Source organism: Nansenia antarctica (genome assembly GCF_963989245.1).
Source record: "Nansenia antarctica genome assembly, chromosome: 1".
NCBI classification, from domain to species: domain Eukaryota; kingdom Metazoa; phylum Chordata; class Actinopteri; order Argentiniformes; family Microstomatidae; genus Nansenia; species Nansenia antarctica.
The window spans coordinates 62,069,003-62,087,361 of record NC_137674.1 but is presented as its reverse complement, the minus strand read 5'-3'; the positions used below and the strand labels follow the sequence as shown (position 1 = coordinate 62,087,361).

At 43.7% G+C, this 18,359-nt stretch overlaps 2 protein-coding genes across 2 annotated transcripts; one reads left to right on the top strand and one right to left on the bottom strand.

Annotated features, from left to right (window-relative positions):
- Window positions 1-4,404: 4,404 nt before the first annotated feature.
- hnrnpub (heterogeneous nuclear ribonucleoprotein Ub) lies at window positions 4,405-14,403 on the top strand. The gene is made up of 14 exons (XM_080550439.1): window positions 4,405-5,040; window positions 6,142-6,256; window positions 8,397-8,476; window positions 8,646-8,785; window positions 9,028-9,127; window positions 9,501-9,613; window positions 9,833-10,096; window positions 10,224-10,343; window positions 10,509-10,637; window positions 11,442-11,610; window positions 12,047-12,352; window positions 12,558-12,892; window positions 13,157-13,330; window positions 13,710-14,403. The coding sequence occupies exons 1-14, from the start codon at window positions 4,536-4,538 to the stop codon at window positions 13,758-13,760; spliced, it is 2,601 nt and encodes an 866-aa protein (XP_080406565.1). The 5' UTR covers window positions 4,405-4,535; the 3' UTR covers window positions 13,761-14,403.
- A 2,352-nt stretch (window positions 14,404-16,755) lies between these two features.
- Window positions 16,756-18,359, bottom strand: lft1 (lefty1; the record flags this gene model as incomplete). The annotated part of the gene is made up of 4 exons (XM_080547325.1): window positions 16,756-17,080; window positions 17,212-17,451; window positions 17,594-17,837; window positions 18,095-18,359. The coding sequence occupies 4 exons, from the start codon at window positions 18,357-18,359 to the stop codon at window positions 16,756-16,758; spliced, it is 1,074 nt and encodes a 357-aa protein (XP_080403451.1).

Here is an 18,359-nt window from a genome sequence, read left to right as displayed (position 1 = left end):
CTACCTCCTAAAAATGTTACTGGTGGCAGGTAAAAAGGCCATCACAAAATGTTGGCTTCAGAAAAGCTGTCCTACTGTCGGTCTCTTTGTTAAAACAGTTGAGCATTTGCATTTAATGGAACAAATGACCTTCTCTTTAAGGCTTCAGAAAGAGTTGGGGGAAAACGATGGGAAAAATGGTGCGATTATTAAAAATGGTGCCAATGAAGATGGTGATTCTTTGTACTGATTGTATGTTTATATGCTGTATTTGCTGACCCCATGACCTTGTGTATGTATGTATTATTATTTTATTTTATTTTTTTCTGTTGATGTTTGTTGTCCATAAAATGTGGACAGCAACAGAGATTGTAGTGGTCAATCTTGTGTATGCGCTTCTACCCTCTGGCAATCCTGAGAAAGACATCTATCGGCATAGATAACAGTTTGTGTGGTTTTTGCAAGCTAACAACATTATGTGGAAGGCTCACCAGCGGTCTTCGTAATGGGTAGGACCATAGGATCCCCTTGTTGGTGCTGGCCTCCAGCCCCTATTGCAATACTGTTGTTGCCCATCAGTCTAACCTATTAGATGAGAAAACAGAAACCATATCATATATTTTTTTAAATGTCATCATTACACCTCAAAAAGGAGTTTGAGTGGTAGTTCACTCACATGGTCTTTGACCGCCTGTATGTTTTTCCTGTGCTCCAGAACAGCTAGTCTAAGTAGGTTAATCTCTGCAGATCTCCAGTCACTCTCTTTGTCCGCATCTCTCAGTACGTCCTTGGGGGGAAATGAGATGAGCTCATGGGCGTCACCACCATATATTTGGGGGGGGACGTGTCCCCCCCACCTTTGAAACAAGGTTGTTTGGACCCCCCCACATTTGCCATCAAAAATATGTTGCATGACTGGTCAGCGTTATTTTCATTGCTTCACAATCAAATCCGTTCCACTTTATGAGTAGGGGATTGCCCATATCCAGAAATCCACTCCGCGTTTTACTTCTGTTTTTAACGGCACGCAGCATCAGACACGCACGCAGATTCAAAACATTCAGACTGAGGCAAGACGATATTTAGATCATCCACCAAGATGGATATAAGGATTTTTTTTTTCTAAGAAGAGAAAAGTAAGTCAAAGTCATCCAAGTTTTCCCGTGAGTGGCCAAACAGCAACATTGCGTTCTCCCAAGGTCAAACACAGCCAGCTTTTCTGATAAGAATGTTAGCACCTTATGAGACATTCTCTGTATTAGCAATAGAATTAGCATAGCCTACTAGCAACCAAATACGAGCTAGATCAGCTATATGGCACTAGCAGTTTTGTTAGGCATTACTAGTGCGGTTAGACATGTTTAAATGCAGAACAGACACAGGCGAAATGTCATCAAAAGCACAGAATGGCGACAAACACCTCACAGTGCTTACCTGTCCTGTCATTATTGCATCTCCTGCCCGTGTTCATTGCCCTGAGCATTTGCACTATTTAATTTGGCCATTGCACCCACCCAAAGAATCAATTTTGCATCTGATTGCTTGAGCTAGGGTTAAAAAATAAGAAGAAAACACCTGTTCCATTTATTTTTCTATTTCTAAAATGCTTGTGATTGTATTTTTTGTATTGATGATTGTATTTCTATGTCAAATGTTCTATTAGAGAAAAACAATATGAACAAGTGCTCAATGCATCCCCATTTCTCCTGATATAGGTGGTTGAGAGTGAGAGTGAGTCAGAGGCAGGGGCAGCAGGCAGGGGCAGTGGAGACAGCTCTAATTCACTCTTTGATTTTTTTTGTTTGTTATAGTTGTATGCTCTGCAATGCACTGAAGAGGGCTAAGTTTGATTGTAATAGGCTCTGAGTAGCCTAGGTACATATTTTATGTTTCCTCATAACTTTTTATTCAATTTGTTGACTCAAAGTTACCTCATTCTTTTCTAATTCACTCTTTGATTCTTTTTGAATCTTCATATTTAATAAAGTACCTAAAAAGTGCCACGTGTCAGTGTCAGGCCTCTGTGAGTTAAACCAAAACATAATAGTAGTCAGTAATTGCAGACCATGCCAGCTCCAAGGAAAAACAAAGAAAGAGGGAGATTATTTTGGGTGTAAAACGCACCAGAATGCAGGAAATTTAATCTACTATTTAAAAAAATTCGGGGGGAGGACCCCCAGACCCCCCGAAAAATAAGTGTCCCCCCCACATTCAAAAAGCTGCTGACGCCCATGGATGAGCTTAATGTTACAGTAACTGTAGGATAAGTGTCTGAGTTTTACAATTGACATAACAGATGAGAAAGAGAGATGGCCTATCTCCTAGAGGTCACCTTCTGAGTAACAATAGTTTATCAAAACATTTAGTAGGAAACTAAAATGTTATGGTAGATTGACAGTTGGACTGTCTACCTCCAAGTCGTGACTTGCTTGCAGAGATGAGTTTAGTTTCTCCTTGTATCTGCTCACAATGTCATCATATTCCTGCACCTACAATCAGCTAGATTTAGAAAATACAATTATGGTCAATCGGGACCTTATGTGTGGTTATTCAAATTGAAAAAGTCCCACATTACGTACAAGTAGTTCCATTTTCGTGAGCTTCGTTAAAAGGTTGCATTTGTCATGCAGAATTTCTGTAATCCGTTGTTTGAGTTGCTTCTCCAGTGCTATTTAGACACAGTGAAGAAAATTTGATATTAGTGTTAGTTTACATCTGACTAAATAGCAACTATTAGTATAAGCTACTTCTTGTGTAAACTGCCTAATGAAGGGGCATGAGAAACATGAGAAGCCATGGACTAGATTAAGAAATGGGTTCATACGAAAAGAGCCCTAACCTTAACCAAACACAAATAAGATGATAATCGTGAAACCTAGACATGAGGCAGACATCATACCAAAAGCATGATCGTCCAGATAACCACCAGGAGACAGACCACTGTAGCAATCTCATAGTAAGTTGTTGGTTCAGCCATTTCTCAGGCAGAGTGGAGTGAAACTGTACAAACAAAATAGTAAAACATAATGAACATAGGACACCAGGATTTAATTGTAACACATTCTCCAATCAAACAAGTACATGTAAACAAGTAATAAGTAATAAATGAGTGAGGCTACTGATCAAAAATTACTGACACAATAATAGCTACCTTGATGAATAGAGCTATAGAGCTAGAACAGCGGCTATACACCCTGAGAGTCCTCAGGAAGGAACACAGCAAGCAGGAGATACTGGTGACCTTCTACCGCAGCGCAGTGGAGAGCATCCTCACCTACGGCATCTGCAACTGGTTCTCCAGCTGCACAACAGCGGAGAGAAAAGCGCTACAGAGAGTCGTGAGAACAGCACAGAAGATCACCGGCGCCCCCCTCCCCTCTCTGGAAGAGCTGTACAACACACGCTGTCTCAGGAAGGCCTCCAAGATCTCCAGGGACCCGACCCACCCTGGGCACGAACACTTTACCAGGCTGCCCTCGAAAAGGCGGTTCAGGACCTTGGCCGCAAGGACAAACAGACTGAAGAACAGCTTCTACCACAGGGCCGTCCAGGCCCTGAACACAGCAAAGACCTAGGTTCTGGGCCCTGGACAGTCTGGACGAATTGATGGAAGCAATTTTTGGTGCCGGAAAAAAAAAAGAGGAAGTTTTTTCCTTTCCTAACACCAGGGGAGCCACCCCTCCTAAATGTCGTTGTTTGGTACCTGTACTGTAGCAATGACAATAAAGACCATTCATTCATTCATTCATAGACTCACACTAGCCTCAATTGTGTGCATCTTATGAAATGCGACACTTTATCCATCCTCTTGCCTAAATTTCCTCAATATCATGATAGTGGATAATGTTGAGGACTGAGGACATTAAAATAAAATAAAAAGAATAATAAAAAATTAAGAACCCGACAGCCCCAACTCCATGTCTTGGTTTTATGATGGGATTCCTCAGGGAATCTGCAGGAGTCAGGACCTGCTCCCTTTAATCTTATCATTAGATAGGGGAGAATGTCATCCGCCGCCTTCCACACAGACCTCCCACTGTCCTCGTGGAAAACAGTCCACCTCAGTAGGACTCTTGTCAGCCCCAGCCCTAGAAAGGGTCTCCATTTACTTGGTAAAAAACGCTCACATTTAAATTTTAGAGGGTGACTTCCTTAACCTTATATCCAACACACTAATCCTGGCTTCAACCGTAACCCTAGCTGCAACACTAACCATGGCTACCTAATCCAAGCTATAACTAACCCTCGCTCTTGCTGTCTATTTGGGAAATTGAGCGCTTTATGGCAGACGGTAATGTAATGTAGAGCTGCTGCTTTAGGAGTGATTACGGTAACCACCGCCCACGTCCTTCCCCCTCCTATAAGGGAGGGGCTTCCAGCCACACTCGCGCACTGTCTTTTTGCCGGTGAAAAGGGGCTAGTAGAGCTAGTGCCGTTTGGCGCAGTTAAATATACATCCGTTTTCCAAGCGTTTTCCTTTGAAGTTGTCGTATCATTTGTGATCTTGATTGTACTTCAAGTAGTGTAATAGTGTTTTTTTCTATTCAGTAATCAAAATGAGTGCAATTAACGTCAAAAAACTGAAAGTAAACGAGCTGAAGGACGAGCTTAAAAAGCGCCAGCTGTCGGACAAGGGTCTGAAGGCCGAGCTGATGGACCGGCTACAGGCCGCGCTGGACGAGGAGATCCTGGCCGACGGCTCTCCCGCGAGGGAGGAGAGGGCGGACGACGCCGACGAGGCCGACGGGGCCGAGTTAGGCGAGGAGGAAGACGGCACCGAGGTCGCGGAGCAAGAGGGTATGGCGGAAGACGAGGACAAGGAAGGCCCGGTCGAAGAGAGCATGGAGGCCAACGAGGTGGAGGAGGAGAAGGAGAAGGGAGACGGAGGCAAAGCAGCGGACGCCGCCGCGGGTGATGCCGCCGTAGATGCGGAGGACGACGACATGGGCGAGGGAGAAGACTGCGAGGAGGAGATGGATCCCATGCTGAGAGCAGATGTGGAGGACATGGAGAAGATCGACGCAGAGGAGGACGGTGAGCCCGGAGATGAGTCTGCAGAGGGTGAGTCGCCCGGTTCAATTTCAATGCTGGGAGTCGTGACTCAATTATTTTTTCTGGCTAATGCCGGTGGGTGTTCACAAAGCCAGGCACCACCGTCTTAGCAGTGTACGAATTGGTAGCACACACACACACACACATCGGTTTAGGTAACTACAGGAGTAATGGTAGCCATAGGGTACAGGCTTGGTCAGTGGTTTTCGGTTCGGTAACCAAGATGTCTGTTGTTAGGGTGGTTAGCATCGCTAGCCGACAAGCCACATTCTTTTGTGTTAGCTAGTTAGCCTAGCATAGCATAGCTTGCATGGCAGACGCCGACCTCTCCAGACGAGACTGGGCAGGTGCCGGGTTTTGGTTCAGCACGTGGCAAGCCTTTTGTAGCTTTGGGAAGAAAGTGAAATGAAGTAGTATATACAAACATTATATAGTATTATAATGAACAAAAAGCTCAGCTGCCAACAAGAGCGTCGCTTTATTCATTAGCTTGCTACATGGGCTGCGTTCGTAAATTCGCTCTGGAAATCTGATCAGCACTCATGGAATGCCTCTTGTCCAATCAAATTACTTGGTCCCTTTATGACGTCGAACCCAGTGTGCGCTCCGGCGCTCTCAGAGCGAATTTACGAACGCAGCCATGGTATGGTAGCAAGCTATTGTTGTGGGGGGAAGGGTATTCGTGGGGATAGCTGGCACAAGTAGAGTTTCGGTTTTCCTGCATGATCGTGCCGTAGCAATAACGCATTTGCTCTAGCCAATCTCTAAAGAAAACTGACCACATTTGAGGGGGTATTATACCTCTTACTAAGTAAGTTAACTCCTTGGGTCTTTTTTTACCCTTGAAGTAATTGTTTCCCTCCACGATCTCCCAGTAAACCTTGTTGTTATTGTCAATGTTAAGTATTGCTGACCAGCTACAATGTAACCTCACTACCTGGTCACCAGCTTCTTCCTCATTCAGTGAAAAGCATTGAGGTCTCATCTCTGAAATAATGGTGGACACATTGTAACTCATGGATAAGTCTTGTGGGTCCACCACCACAAACAGCCAGCTCGACCTCTCAATTAAAAGGGGCACCTCATTATATCTTTGTTTTATTTCCAAAGGGGATGCGGACAAAGACACGAATGCTGATCAGAAGAATAAGAAGGGTGTTAAGAGACGTCGAGAGGAACATGGAAGGGGCTACTTTGAATTTATTGAAGAAAACAAATACAGCTGGTAAGGATGGGAAGAAATGGCCTTTGGTATTCCTGAAGAGCCATGACAGCTATGTGAACTGTATTGGCTTTAAGCGCCAATGCACTAACTAGCGAAAACCCCTCACTTAATGATATCCTTATTACCTACACTTTTCAGAAATGTTTGAGGGTCATCCCTGGTTTTTAAAGAACCTTACCATTTACTATGCAGTGCCCACACACTCTCTTAAAAATGGACTGCAAATGTACAGTAGTAGGAGAAATGAATAACAGTTTATGAATTGCAAATGTTCCTCATGACATGCACTCATTGTTTTGAGGCACCATTGTGTAGCCTACAGTCAAGGTGATGCAGAGCTGAGGAAAAACAATGGAGAAGAGTAGCAGATAATGTGGGGCGGGGGCGGGCTGGGGTGGGGTGGTCACTACAGTCAGTGTAGCACACAAGGATGTAGTAGGCCTTTTCTTTCAACAGCTGTTTGAACATCCCAGGGGAAATGGATGACCTCCATTGACCTGCCATTGTTGCTCCCACTTTTATGTCTCTTTTTGATGGTTGTCTGATGTCAAAATATATCTATTTATCCATGCATCATTGTAATTTATGTAATTTGTTTACAGGACTGTTTTCTCACCACACAGGTCTCTCCATGCATAGACTGGGCAAACTATGTATTTGAAAAACCTGGTGTTTGATTTCGCATGCCACTTTTGGCAGACTATTCTGTTGCTACCATCAATCACCAGTTAAATCAAGCACACCAAGTCTTTCAAATAATCCACCGAAAAAACATTTCAAATTATGCATTTTGCCACGGTCTGAGATTGACAGTATCTGAGAGTTTATGTTTTGTTTTCATTGCAAGTTGGATGTTACCTCTATCATAATGTCATTCTAGCTACAGTGAACCAATAAAGCCCCTGGGTGCTCTGATCCCTAAACTCTGCAGAGGTCATTTCTGCTAAACCAATCCAAGGCTCATGTAGGACCCATCCCGCCTCACTTTAACCCATTGACCATATGCTCCTCGGTTCAACTCACTGGAGATGTCTGATCTCAAGGTGCCAGGTAGGCTGTTCTACAATGGCTGCCATTTGTAAATCCACATCTTAGAGAGAGAGCAGTCCAGGACAACACAAGATGACCAACCAAAGCTTCAGATGATGGAAATGGCGGTCCCCCGCCCCCCACCGTTAAATTGGTTCTTTGATTCACATTATATACACCGCTGCCCTATGGCATTTCCTGCTGCTGAGGCGGTGTTTAGTCTCTCAGAGGATTTGTGCCTACATTCTGAGGACACTAATCCTACTTTGTAATCCTCAGTGTAAATATTTTGGAGGTGGTTTTCATAAGCAGAGCTCACCTCTGGGGGATTCAGTAACCTCTCCCTGAGTACAATCAGTTTGGTAAGTCGATGTAACAGACATCTGTCATCACCACCTATCCTGGGTTGTTAACCCTTGTTTCCCACACAGTTGAAACAGCCGAGTGTGGGCGCTTAGTGGCGCAGCACGGTCCTGGTTCGATTCCGGTCATCCTGCATGTCATCCCTTCTCCCTCTCTCTCTCCTCACCCATCCTTCGTGTCAATCTGTCTCTCACAATAAAACAGAAATTCCCAAAAAAACATATTTAGGAAAAAAGAAGGAAAAAAAGAAACAGCTGAGTGTAACAGTATCTTTTGCTCCTCTGTTCCTCCCAGCAGTTTGAGAAGAACTTGACCTTTATTTAGCCTTGCGTAACACACTGGGAGTTAAAAATATATCCCCCACAGCTCTTCACGTTGCATGACCCTGGAGGGGACTCCCAATGCCATAAACTTACTTTATACCCTGAGGCCTGACTGCCTTTTATAGAATGTTTTATTTTTATTTTTTTTAGTTCTAGGCAAACACTGGACCAGTAGGTAAGTGCTGTCTGTCTGTCAACCCAACCATCAGAAACCTAAGCAAAGTGCTGAAGTTTCATGCCTGTCAGGTTGCTTGTACTTCTCAAAAGTCAAGAATATTTTCTACTGCTCTCCCTCCCTTCCCTCTCTGCATTGGAGCGATGATGTCACGAAAGGATGATGACCCACCAAAGTGCATTCTGGCCTCTTTGCGACAGGCTCATTGTCTCTGACGTCCGACTGACAGTTTTCGCTCGCTCTCTTTCAGGGCGCTGTTCAAGTCTCCCCTGCCACCCCTGGAAGAGGAGGACGAGGAGTTTGATGATACAACAGTTTGTCTGGACACCTGTGAGTGCTGATTTATGTGTGTGTGTGTGTGTGTGTGTGTGTGAATGATGTTGTATAAAAGATGAGTTGGTTGTGCTTAAACAGACCCCGTAGTATTGGCACTAGTTGACATGAGTGAAGAATGCAAAAGAGGTATAATGATAAATTGTGTGGGGTTTCTGTCGCACAGATAACTGCGACCTGCACTTCAAGGTGTCCCGGGACCGCTACAGTGCTTCCTCTCTCACCATGGAGAGCTTTGCCTACCTGTGGTCTGGGGGCAAGGCCTCTTACGGGCTGACCCAGGGCAAGGCCTGCTTTGAGATGAAGGTAAGAGAACCCCCAACTACTGTTACTTCACCCATCTCCATCAGAGATGTGATGCAATCAGAAAATCAACAAATACATTGAAATAATAGTATTACTCATCTCTATGGAATTGAAAATGTGTATAACTGGTTTAATTCCCATGCAATGCAGGTATCACTTCATTGTAACATGTTTGCGCAACACGTTAGTTTTGGGTTGTCATTTGTTGATCCAATATGTAATGTTGTTTTACATGTGTCCAGATTACTGAGAAGATTCCTGTGAAGCACATCTCCAGTAAGAACATGGACATCCATGAGGTCCAGGTGGGCTGGTCCCTGGCCACGGGCACTCTTCTCCTAGGTTAGTTTCCTTCATTTGCGCCTTTTAGGTTTAAAAAGATTTTGTCAATGGCACCCTCTAGAGGGCTTTAAACAACATTACATGGACAGGAACCGGAAATGAATCCCAATTACGAAATTTGAAAAATCTTGTCATTCTTTTTTTATTTTGAAAACTTTCTTTATGCAGGGTGTCCTCTGTTTCAGGGGAGCCCTGCTTACATTAAATACCATTACAAACAATACATTATTTGTTTCATTGAAAACTATTATTTTAAAGTTACGTGTGTAGTAACCTGAAATTAATTCCAACGTCAAAATAAGGTTGAAAACACAGTGAATGCACTTATTTGTTATCAAGTCAGTCTGATATCTGTGTTATTGTTGGCCTGCAGGTGAGGAGGAACACTCCTATGCCTACTCTGGGAAGGGAAAAAAGACCACCAACTGCGTCACAGAGGATTTCGGAGAAACCTTCGATGAGAACGACGTCATCTGCTGCCTTATCGTAAGAAACCATTACTCTTTACTTTCATAACCTAGAAATATCCAGAATTGGTATTGGATCAGCCTATTGATCATAGATGCGTCAAGAACGATGCATAAGACACTTCTATCCGTCCATGACTCCATGAGCAATAATCACAATTCATTATTTATCAGCCTATTGATCAATCATCAATACATCCAAAATAATGCATAATAACAATTGTGTCCTGTGTTGTAGAACTTTGAGGGCGACGAGGTAGAGATGTCCTTCTCCAAGAACGGTAAGGAGCCGGTGGTGGCGTTCCAGGCCAGTAAGGAGTCCCTGGCGGGCCGCGCCCTCTTCCCCCACGTCATCTGCCACAACTGCGCCGTGGACTTCAACTTCGGCCAGATGGAGACCCCCTACTTCCCCCAGCCAGAGGGCTACACCTTCATGCAGCAAGTCGCTGTGGACGACCGCAGCCGCGGACCCAAGGGACCCGAGACCAAGAAGGACTGTGAGGTAGGTAACCACGGCGGCCCTGTCGATCGTGGGCTGTAATGTTCCAGACTTCCTGAAAATGATTACATTTAAAAAATTTAAAAAATAATCATTAACTTAATACTGATGGGCTGTGTGTTTGTCATAGGTAATCGTCATGGTTGGCTTGCCGGGCTCGGGAAAGACCACCTGGGTGACCAAGCACATCCAGGAGAACCCTGGCAAATACTACATCCTGGGCAGCGACACCATCGTTGAGAAAATGATGGTTAGTCTTCTCCATTATGATCTCAATAATAGTGGTATACTTCTAGCCTAGAAATAGCACTGATGTATTTTCATATCCTAAACCTATATGTTAGAAGGCAATGGTAATGATTAGGTATATCCGGTTGTATAGTCTTAAATAATACTATTGATCTTGTTCATGCAGCTTGACAGCTTGAAGAGGCAGTCCAAGGACATCACCAAGCTCACCGCCATCTCCCAGCGTGCACCTCTCTTCCTGGGCAAGTTCATTGAGATCGCCGCGCGCAAGAAGAGGAACTACATCTTGGACCATGTACGTCGTCTTCATATTTCATGTGATAATGCTCGACGCTTGCCTGTGGGAGACCCATGTTTAAATCCTGCTCGTATACAAATAAACACACAATGATAGATATATGTGACGCGTTCTGGTGAAATGTGCAACCAGAAGGCAAAGTCATTTTTCTGTTATTTTACATGTGCTTTAACTACAGATTGTAAGCTTTCAAATGATATGAATGAATGAGTGAATCATCAGAAAAATTGAATACGACAGGCATATTTGAATGTTGGTACACATCAAACACTGAATGGGAGAAAAGTGACTCTAAACGCAGCCACAGCTACGAGCGCGGCTAACAGCTGCTAACAAAACACATCTCTACGAAGGTCTAAACTGTATTTTAATAACATCACAACATGCTGAGAGAACATGGACATGCTAAAAACACATAACTACACATAACAAGATGAACACACAGTTCTTGCTTTTGAACACGAGCTAAAACGAAAGTATGTTTATAAGTCACGTCTCCCTTACCGGTAGCCTCCGGCAAACGAGAATAGTGAATCCAATCCACAAATTATAAGTATTTAGTGATCGTTAAACTGTTGTTTATTATATCGAGTGGGTACTTTAAAACTTCAAGTTGGTGATATGCAAAAAAACGAAAACTACGAAACGAAATTTTCACTTTCACTTTTTGACCCCTTCGAGTGAGCGTGTTGTTGCAAGTTCACCAGACCGCGACTCATATTGTCTAGCCATATATTGTCCATCTATAATGACATGAGTCAACAACACTAATGCTGTCTACCTCTCCCTGCCCCCTCCCAGACCAACCTGTCAGCCCCCGGCCAGAAGAGGAAGATGTGTCTGTTCGCTGGCTACCAGCGCAAGGCTGTGGTGGTCTGTCCCTCAGACGAGGACTACAAGCAGAGAGCTCAGAAGAAGGCCGAGAGCGACGGCAAAGACGTGCCCGAGCACGCCCTCCTCAAGATGAAAGGTAATGATGCCGGTTATCTGGACTCCATGTTAGTTTGCACATACCAGTTTTTCCCATTTCTGCTGGGGGGGGGGGTTGAGGGGCCTGAACATGCTTGGTGATTTCTTGATTAGCTGAATCAAGTCTGTTAGTGCTGTGCTGGAAAAATACCCCAGAGGAATGGACTTGGAAAAACTGTCCATAACCATTCTTGCCTTCATTGCCTGGGGTGGTCCAGTGGTCTAGCACCGCGGTCTACAGTGCACAAATATGCCCATGTCGGCATGGGTTCGAATCCGGACCATGCCCTGCTGACATTCCCTCTTCTCCTTACTTTCCTGTCTGTCTTCACTATCTCTATCCAATAAAAAGAAAAATATGAGTGAGACAAAAAAACAATGCTTGTGGCTTTTATTATGAGCTCATTGTAATCCCAGACTCCTCCTCATCTCTCCAGGCTTCTTCTCCCTGCCGGAGGAGGGCGAGAGCTTTTGTGGAGTGACCTACGCTGAGATGGAGAAGGAGGAGTCTGCCAAGCTTCTGGAGCAGTACAAGGAGGAGAGCAAGGCTGCCCTGCCTGCCGAGAAGAAGCCTAACCAGGGGGCTGTCACCCCCAAGAGAGCTGGTGGAGGTGGTGGTGGAGTTAGAGGAGGGGCAGGCAGAGGGGGCAAGAACCAGTTCAACCGTGGAGGAGGTCCTGGACCGAGAGGAGGCGGAGGCCGTGGAGGTGGAGGATTCCAGAACAGAGGCAACTTCAGAGGAGGTATATCCATATGTCGACCATGATTCAATTTGTATCTGTAAAATGGCTACATTAAAGGTGGGGGGGGGTGGCTATCTGACTTACCTAATTAGAACGGAAACGCCTCCATCTTTGTGAATAGATGGTTTTGACTCTGCCCTAGACTTTTTTTGTTTTTGCTGCAACCTATCCAGTATTTAATCTTCTGTGTGTGTTTGTGTCCCAGCCCCAGGTCCCCGTGGCGGATTCAACCGCCCCCCAAGAGGCTTCATGCCCCCCCCAGCCTTTAGAGGAGGGTTCCCCAACCGAGGCAACTTTAACAGGGGTGGCGGTGGCGGTGGCGGTGGCGGCGTCATTCCCAGCCATGGCTTGTCCCCAAGAGGTGCGCCGATGAGGGGAAACATGGGCCACAGGGGTGGAGCTATGAACAGAGGAGGAGGAGCTCCAATGAGGGGAGGCAACATGGGCCAACGAGGACCTGGAGCCAACATGAACAGGGGTGGAGGAGGTGGTGGAGGAGGTGGTGGAGGAGGTGGAAGCCACCGAGGCAACTACAACCAGGTTGGTTTGGTAGCAGATGTGAGAAAAGTGGTCAATTTCAAGTCTCTCCTCGATTCCATGCATCTCTCCTAGCCTTCTTTTCTCAAAACACATTGGTGGAGAATGCCAGAGGAGGAACCAGACCTCTAATACATTTTGACAAGGAGGCGCAAGAAAGAGAGAGGCCACATGGAGTCAAGAAAAGATGATTCAATAAAGGTCTGGCGATGCTGTCACGTCTGTAGGAGGACAACTTAGTAACTTGTGTCCCTCTAACCCTCCTAGCAGTTCCAGACAAGGGGAGGCACCCACCGCGGGAACTTTGGCAACAAGAACGGTGGCAACTTTGGGAACAGCAGGAATGGAGGAGGTGGCAGCAGCGGCTTTGGCAACAGGAACGGACAAGGCTTTGGCAACATGGACAAGGCCCAAGCCTTCAACCAGAGCTGGCAGCAAGGGGTAAGTCATTGAGTTTATGTAACTTGTGAAAGATGAATAAGGGACAAAATCCTTTCTTGATATAAGGCCATGAAACTTTTGAAAATGTAAGTTGAGTGTTTAAATTTCAAGTTTAGGATATCAATCATGATTCGTCTTTGAGGGGGTATGGATGTGCCTTTTTTCTTTCTTTCTTTTTTTTTTTTAACTTTGAAACCACCTAGTTGAGTGCTGACCACCTCATGACCATGCCCCTGTAATGCTGAATATCCCTTTGATTGGGAAAAATAAGACTGAAAAATAAGACTTGTTTAGATGTTAAAGGCTAGGTTTTCCTTTTTTAGAGTTGATCCTTGTTTCCCTGTGTCTAACCCTCCTCTGTGTCTGTCTGTGTCCCCAGTTCTGGAACCAGAAGCCGTGGAGTCAGCAGTATCAGCCAGGATATTACTAAAGACTTTCTGATCAAAGGACTGGTCGGTCGGAGCCAATATGGAGACACCGCTAGCCACGGACATGCGCTTTTTCTAGAACCCACTTTTAAAAGAAAAAAGAAGAAGACGTTAAAGAGATGGGAGACACATTCCACATCTGAGGAGAGGGGGGCAGGGGGAATGTCTTTGAAGCTTTATGGGTTCATTTTCATTTGATTTTTGTACATTTTACGATATTTTTCCACCATTTTAAAATAAATCCCATGCTTTTAAATCCCATGTATGAATACCGGTAATTGAATATCAGGAACCACAACATTTACGATCTCAGTGACAGATGTTTTGAAAGATTTTCAGGGTTGTGCATTTTATCTGTGCAATGTGATTTTCTTCTCCATTTTTCTTTTGTTTTCACGTAATGTAAATATTGTTTTGCTTAGTTTCATTTGTTTGTATGAAAAGTGAACACTTTATAATTAAAAGGAACCAGTACTTAGGCTTATTATGAGGCATGGTAGCTAATAGTATTGTTAGTGGTTGTAAATGTAGTCCAGATGAAACAAACAATTATGTCATTACAGCGATATAAATTCAATTATGCTTTTGTCTTCTGTTCCTTTTTACCATCAAAGCATGTATTCTAAACTCCATAGATTTGCAATAAACAACATGTTTGCTTTTTTACGTCTATGGCTTGTGACTTTTAATTCAAGCTCAAAGGTGCTTAAAAGAGACCTTTGAATGGGCAGTGACTTGGTTTGCTACTTCAAACCACAAGGACATCAGCCCTCTCCGATCCTCATAGTTCTCACCTCACAAATGCCTATTGCTGTAAATGACTAATCTTTGATATAGCTATGAATATTCAAATGCTTCTGCTTTGAATAGTTACTTGAGCAAAGGATATTACAAGCCATTCAAGCACTACATCATGCCTTTAATCTTCGTTTTCTTCTGTTGGTGTACATTTCTTGACATAATAGGGCACATTACTGATCTTGGCACTGGTGAGGCTAGATTCTCAGGTGTATATTGAAAAGAGTGTGGTTCCTTTATTCGATTGGTCCTTGAAATAGTTATTTCCTTGTGGTATTTCGGAAAATGTGGTTCGCTTTGCTTGGTGCTTTGTACTGAAGACTACAAATGAGTTTTACATGACACACAACACATTTTTCCAGTGTTTACATCTAATGTCCCTATGAAGTTTATCACCAGTGTTTTAAATAAAATGTAATGGAAGGAGCTATACTCTGTGGTTAGTTTAGCACATTTAAGACTGTATAGTATATTAGAAATCGACGTGTCTCATTTGCCTGTGGTGGTAAGGACTAGTGGTTCTCATTTTCACCAGCAAGTCAAGGGCTACATTATGTTACAACTTGTTCACAGTAATACCACCAAGTGAGAGGGTCATTGAAACATATATGACTCTTAACGGCAAATGTATGTAGAATTTTGGCTCAGTAAATTGGAATTTGTCTGGCTCTACAATAATGGCCGTAAGAAGCCGGTAACATGTGTGCACTCCGATATCTGTGTACAATACCAACAGTGTTATAGTAATATGTGTATCATTTAAAACATGTGACCAACAACACAAGCTGTTGTTTCGTGAATCAATTCAGGTCAATTGTTGCTTTATTTAATACTTAATGACAATATTGTGTGTAGTTATTATACCACTATCTCCAAAATACAAAATGCATGAATGAATGCCCATGAACTGTTTTCAGGTATTATAAGTAGTAATGCAATTGTAAACTCAACGAGACCTTGGATATTTTTTTTGTATTTCAAATGGTGTTTCAGTACAGTACTTGGGTATGTTTTACTTGACTTTTACATGACTATATTCATGCTTTAATGTTGGGCTTCTTCCTTGCTGATGAGTGAAGCTCAATAGCTTTGAATCCTGCTGAAATGTGTCTTTTTTTATCTGACCATGTTTTGATATTTGTGTTTATCTTGGGTTATGTTTTTTGTATGCATTTTTGTCATAATGTCATTGAAATAAATGAAGCTTATGAAATATATTGAAAACGTGTCTCCTGTCAAATGCTTCCAGATATTCTTTCAGTGTTTTATATGACACCTTCCAATCCACTCTTCCAATTAAAAAGACAAAACACCTGTGTGACTTGCAATGTGTGCCTAGTAGGCTACAACCCAGCTGTAAGGACTTTAGTAACTCATTATAATGACAAGACCCCCTACACAGACAGCAAATTAAGTTGTGATATTTATCAATAGAGTGCTCCCTTCTTGACAATGTTTGCACTCTGGTCACCTGCTAAGCCATGATGTAAATACATCATCCAGCCTCAGGTTGTGTCGTCTGCACCCTATGTGGCCTCCAGGCTCCCCCTGGTAGCAAACGACAAGCACAACTCTAAGGAAGCAGCTTGCTGATGTTGATCAACACATCTGTTTGACTATCACAGTCCAAGCAAGTTCCCTTTCATTGACACAGAAGAAGCCATTAGCCAAATCATCATTTGTGACTGTACTAATAGCATTACTATTTCCAGTTGAATAAAGTGCAAATAAGGAACGAATATGTGAGAGTAGGCTTAGGCTACTATGTGTCGGGTAATTTGATTTAAACAAAATGGTGTAAGAATGCCTTAGGTAAAGTCTGTCTTGATGGGGTTAAACCACCTAGACTGAAAATGAATGACAGTCAAAGTTGTTAATGAAAACAATATTTAATATTTAATCATGAAATATGCCACTCCTATTTACAGCTCAAAAAATATAACATCTGAAATTAAATCAGACAGTTTGAGTGATGACTCATATACAATTCATACAAATGCAAAGATCTCACATTCTTGTGACTTCATTATGTACAAGGTATAATACAAAGTGCTTGTGATTAGGGGTTGTTTACACGGGGCTGCAATACAACTCTCCCTGAGAATAGCCATAAATAAAATTTAGTACTTTAAAAAATGTACATTTAATTGAAAGTACTCTAAGTCTTAATTGGAGATGCACAGTCTTGAGGACTTCACTTCAAACTATGGAGATGTTGTCCATGGTGCATGCACACTTCTCCACGATCATGTTGGGGAATTCGGCCACTTCAATCTCGGTGTAGTCGCCCTTCTTGACCAGGTACATCATGGGCAGTGGCGCACTCTCTGCGATGGTGCATTTCCTCTCCCCGTAGCCATAGTTGCGCTTAGGTTGTTTGCATCCGCCCGCGCACCTGTAAGCCTGGTAGCCCGCCGGTTCGATGATCCAGTACTGGGTCCACGTGAGCGCGCGGAAATTGATGAAGTGTTTCTCTCTGCAGCACGTGTCTTTGCCTGGGTTCGATTCACAATCGCCTTGAGATCTGCGGAGATAGGTAAAAAGGGGACCGTTAGTTAACTAATGCAAATAAAAAGGATAGGCCTACCGGTAATTGTCATGCAATTACATGTCTCAAACCCGACATACTGTATCAAAGGGGGTGGCGCGCCTTACCCAAACTCTTCGAGGTTGAGTGTGTAGAGGACGAGCTCAGGTTTTCCTAAGGTGTTGCCCGTCTGGTCTTGGGTGGTAAAATGGACACTCTTGGCCATCTCTGCCGCGTAGCTGCCAGGTCTCTCGCCCTCGATCCACACCTCCAGGTGCATAGGTGTTTTCTGGTGCGTCTTTGACCAATAGTGTACCGCCTGCGTCACATCAAAGCTTATCCAGCCACTTTCGAAAATGGGAATCAACCTACACGAGAAGAAAAAAAAAGTATTAAACACTTTGCAGTTTGCACATATACGTTCTATGTCAAGAACAAAGAGCGACAAGTGATGAAGATTAGCTGGACATTGTTATAGGTTTTTATGTGTAGATTTGTAAAGTGTCTTACCTAGAGTCCACCAACGAGGTTTTGTTAGATCCGTTCTCAAACATCTCAACCCAGTAGATGCTGACTCGTGCGTTGTTGACCTGCCGATGATTCCTTCTCTCCGGCAAGGACCGCTTGTGAGGGGCTTTCTTGTACAATTTCATCTCAGCCATGGTCACCTCGCTGTTGTCGGGAATCCTGGCATTCATGTCGAAGAACATTCGTTGCCGAGTGGTATCCGAGTACACAAACTCCCCGGAGATGTCTAAAAACACAACATAGAAAGGTTGTGGTTAGGCACTGAACATAACATCCACTCACACTCATTTATTGTAATGCGCACTAGAACTAATATAGGAAAATCAACATTGAGGGCCATTGCGCACGAATTACGCACGGCATCATAAGGGCGCAACAGCTCAGGTGCAGCAGCTAAAGCTAAATCAATGTGATTTAGTGTGAATACATCCACATTTTGGAAACGGAATATGATCTTTATCAAACATCGGGAAAAGAGCTTACCAGCATTTCCAGGTATTCCCCTGAGGATACCCGCCAAACTGGGCAGAGATCGGCGCCGCCTAACGTGGTGCAATTTCAGCATGGAGAGGTACTTGCTCTTGATGTGCGCCGGAATAACAAGGTTCTCCAAATCCCTTTTGTGAATTCTCGGAACTTCATCCAGACCAAGTTTCTGAAGCAGCGCGTCCTTCATATCATGATGTGTAAACGCCTTGGCGACAGTGAAAAACGCAGCGCACAAAACACAAGCACGGAGAGAATCCAT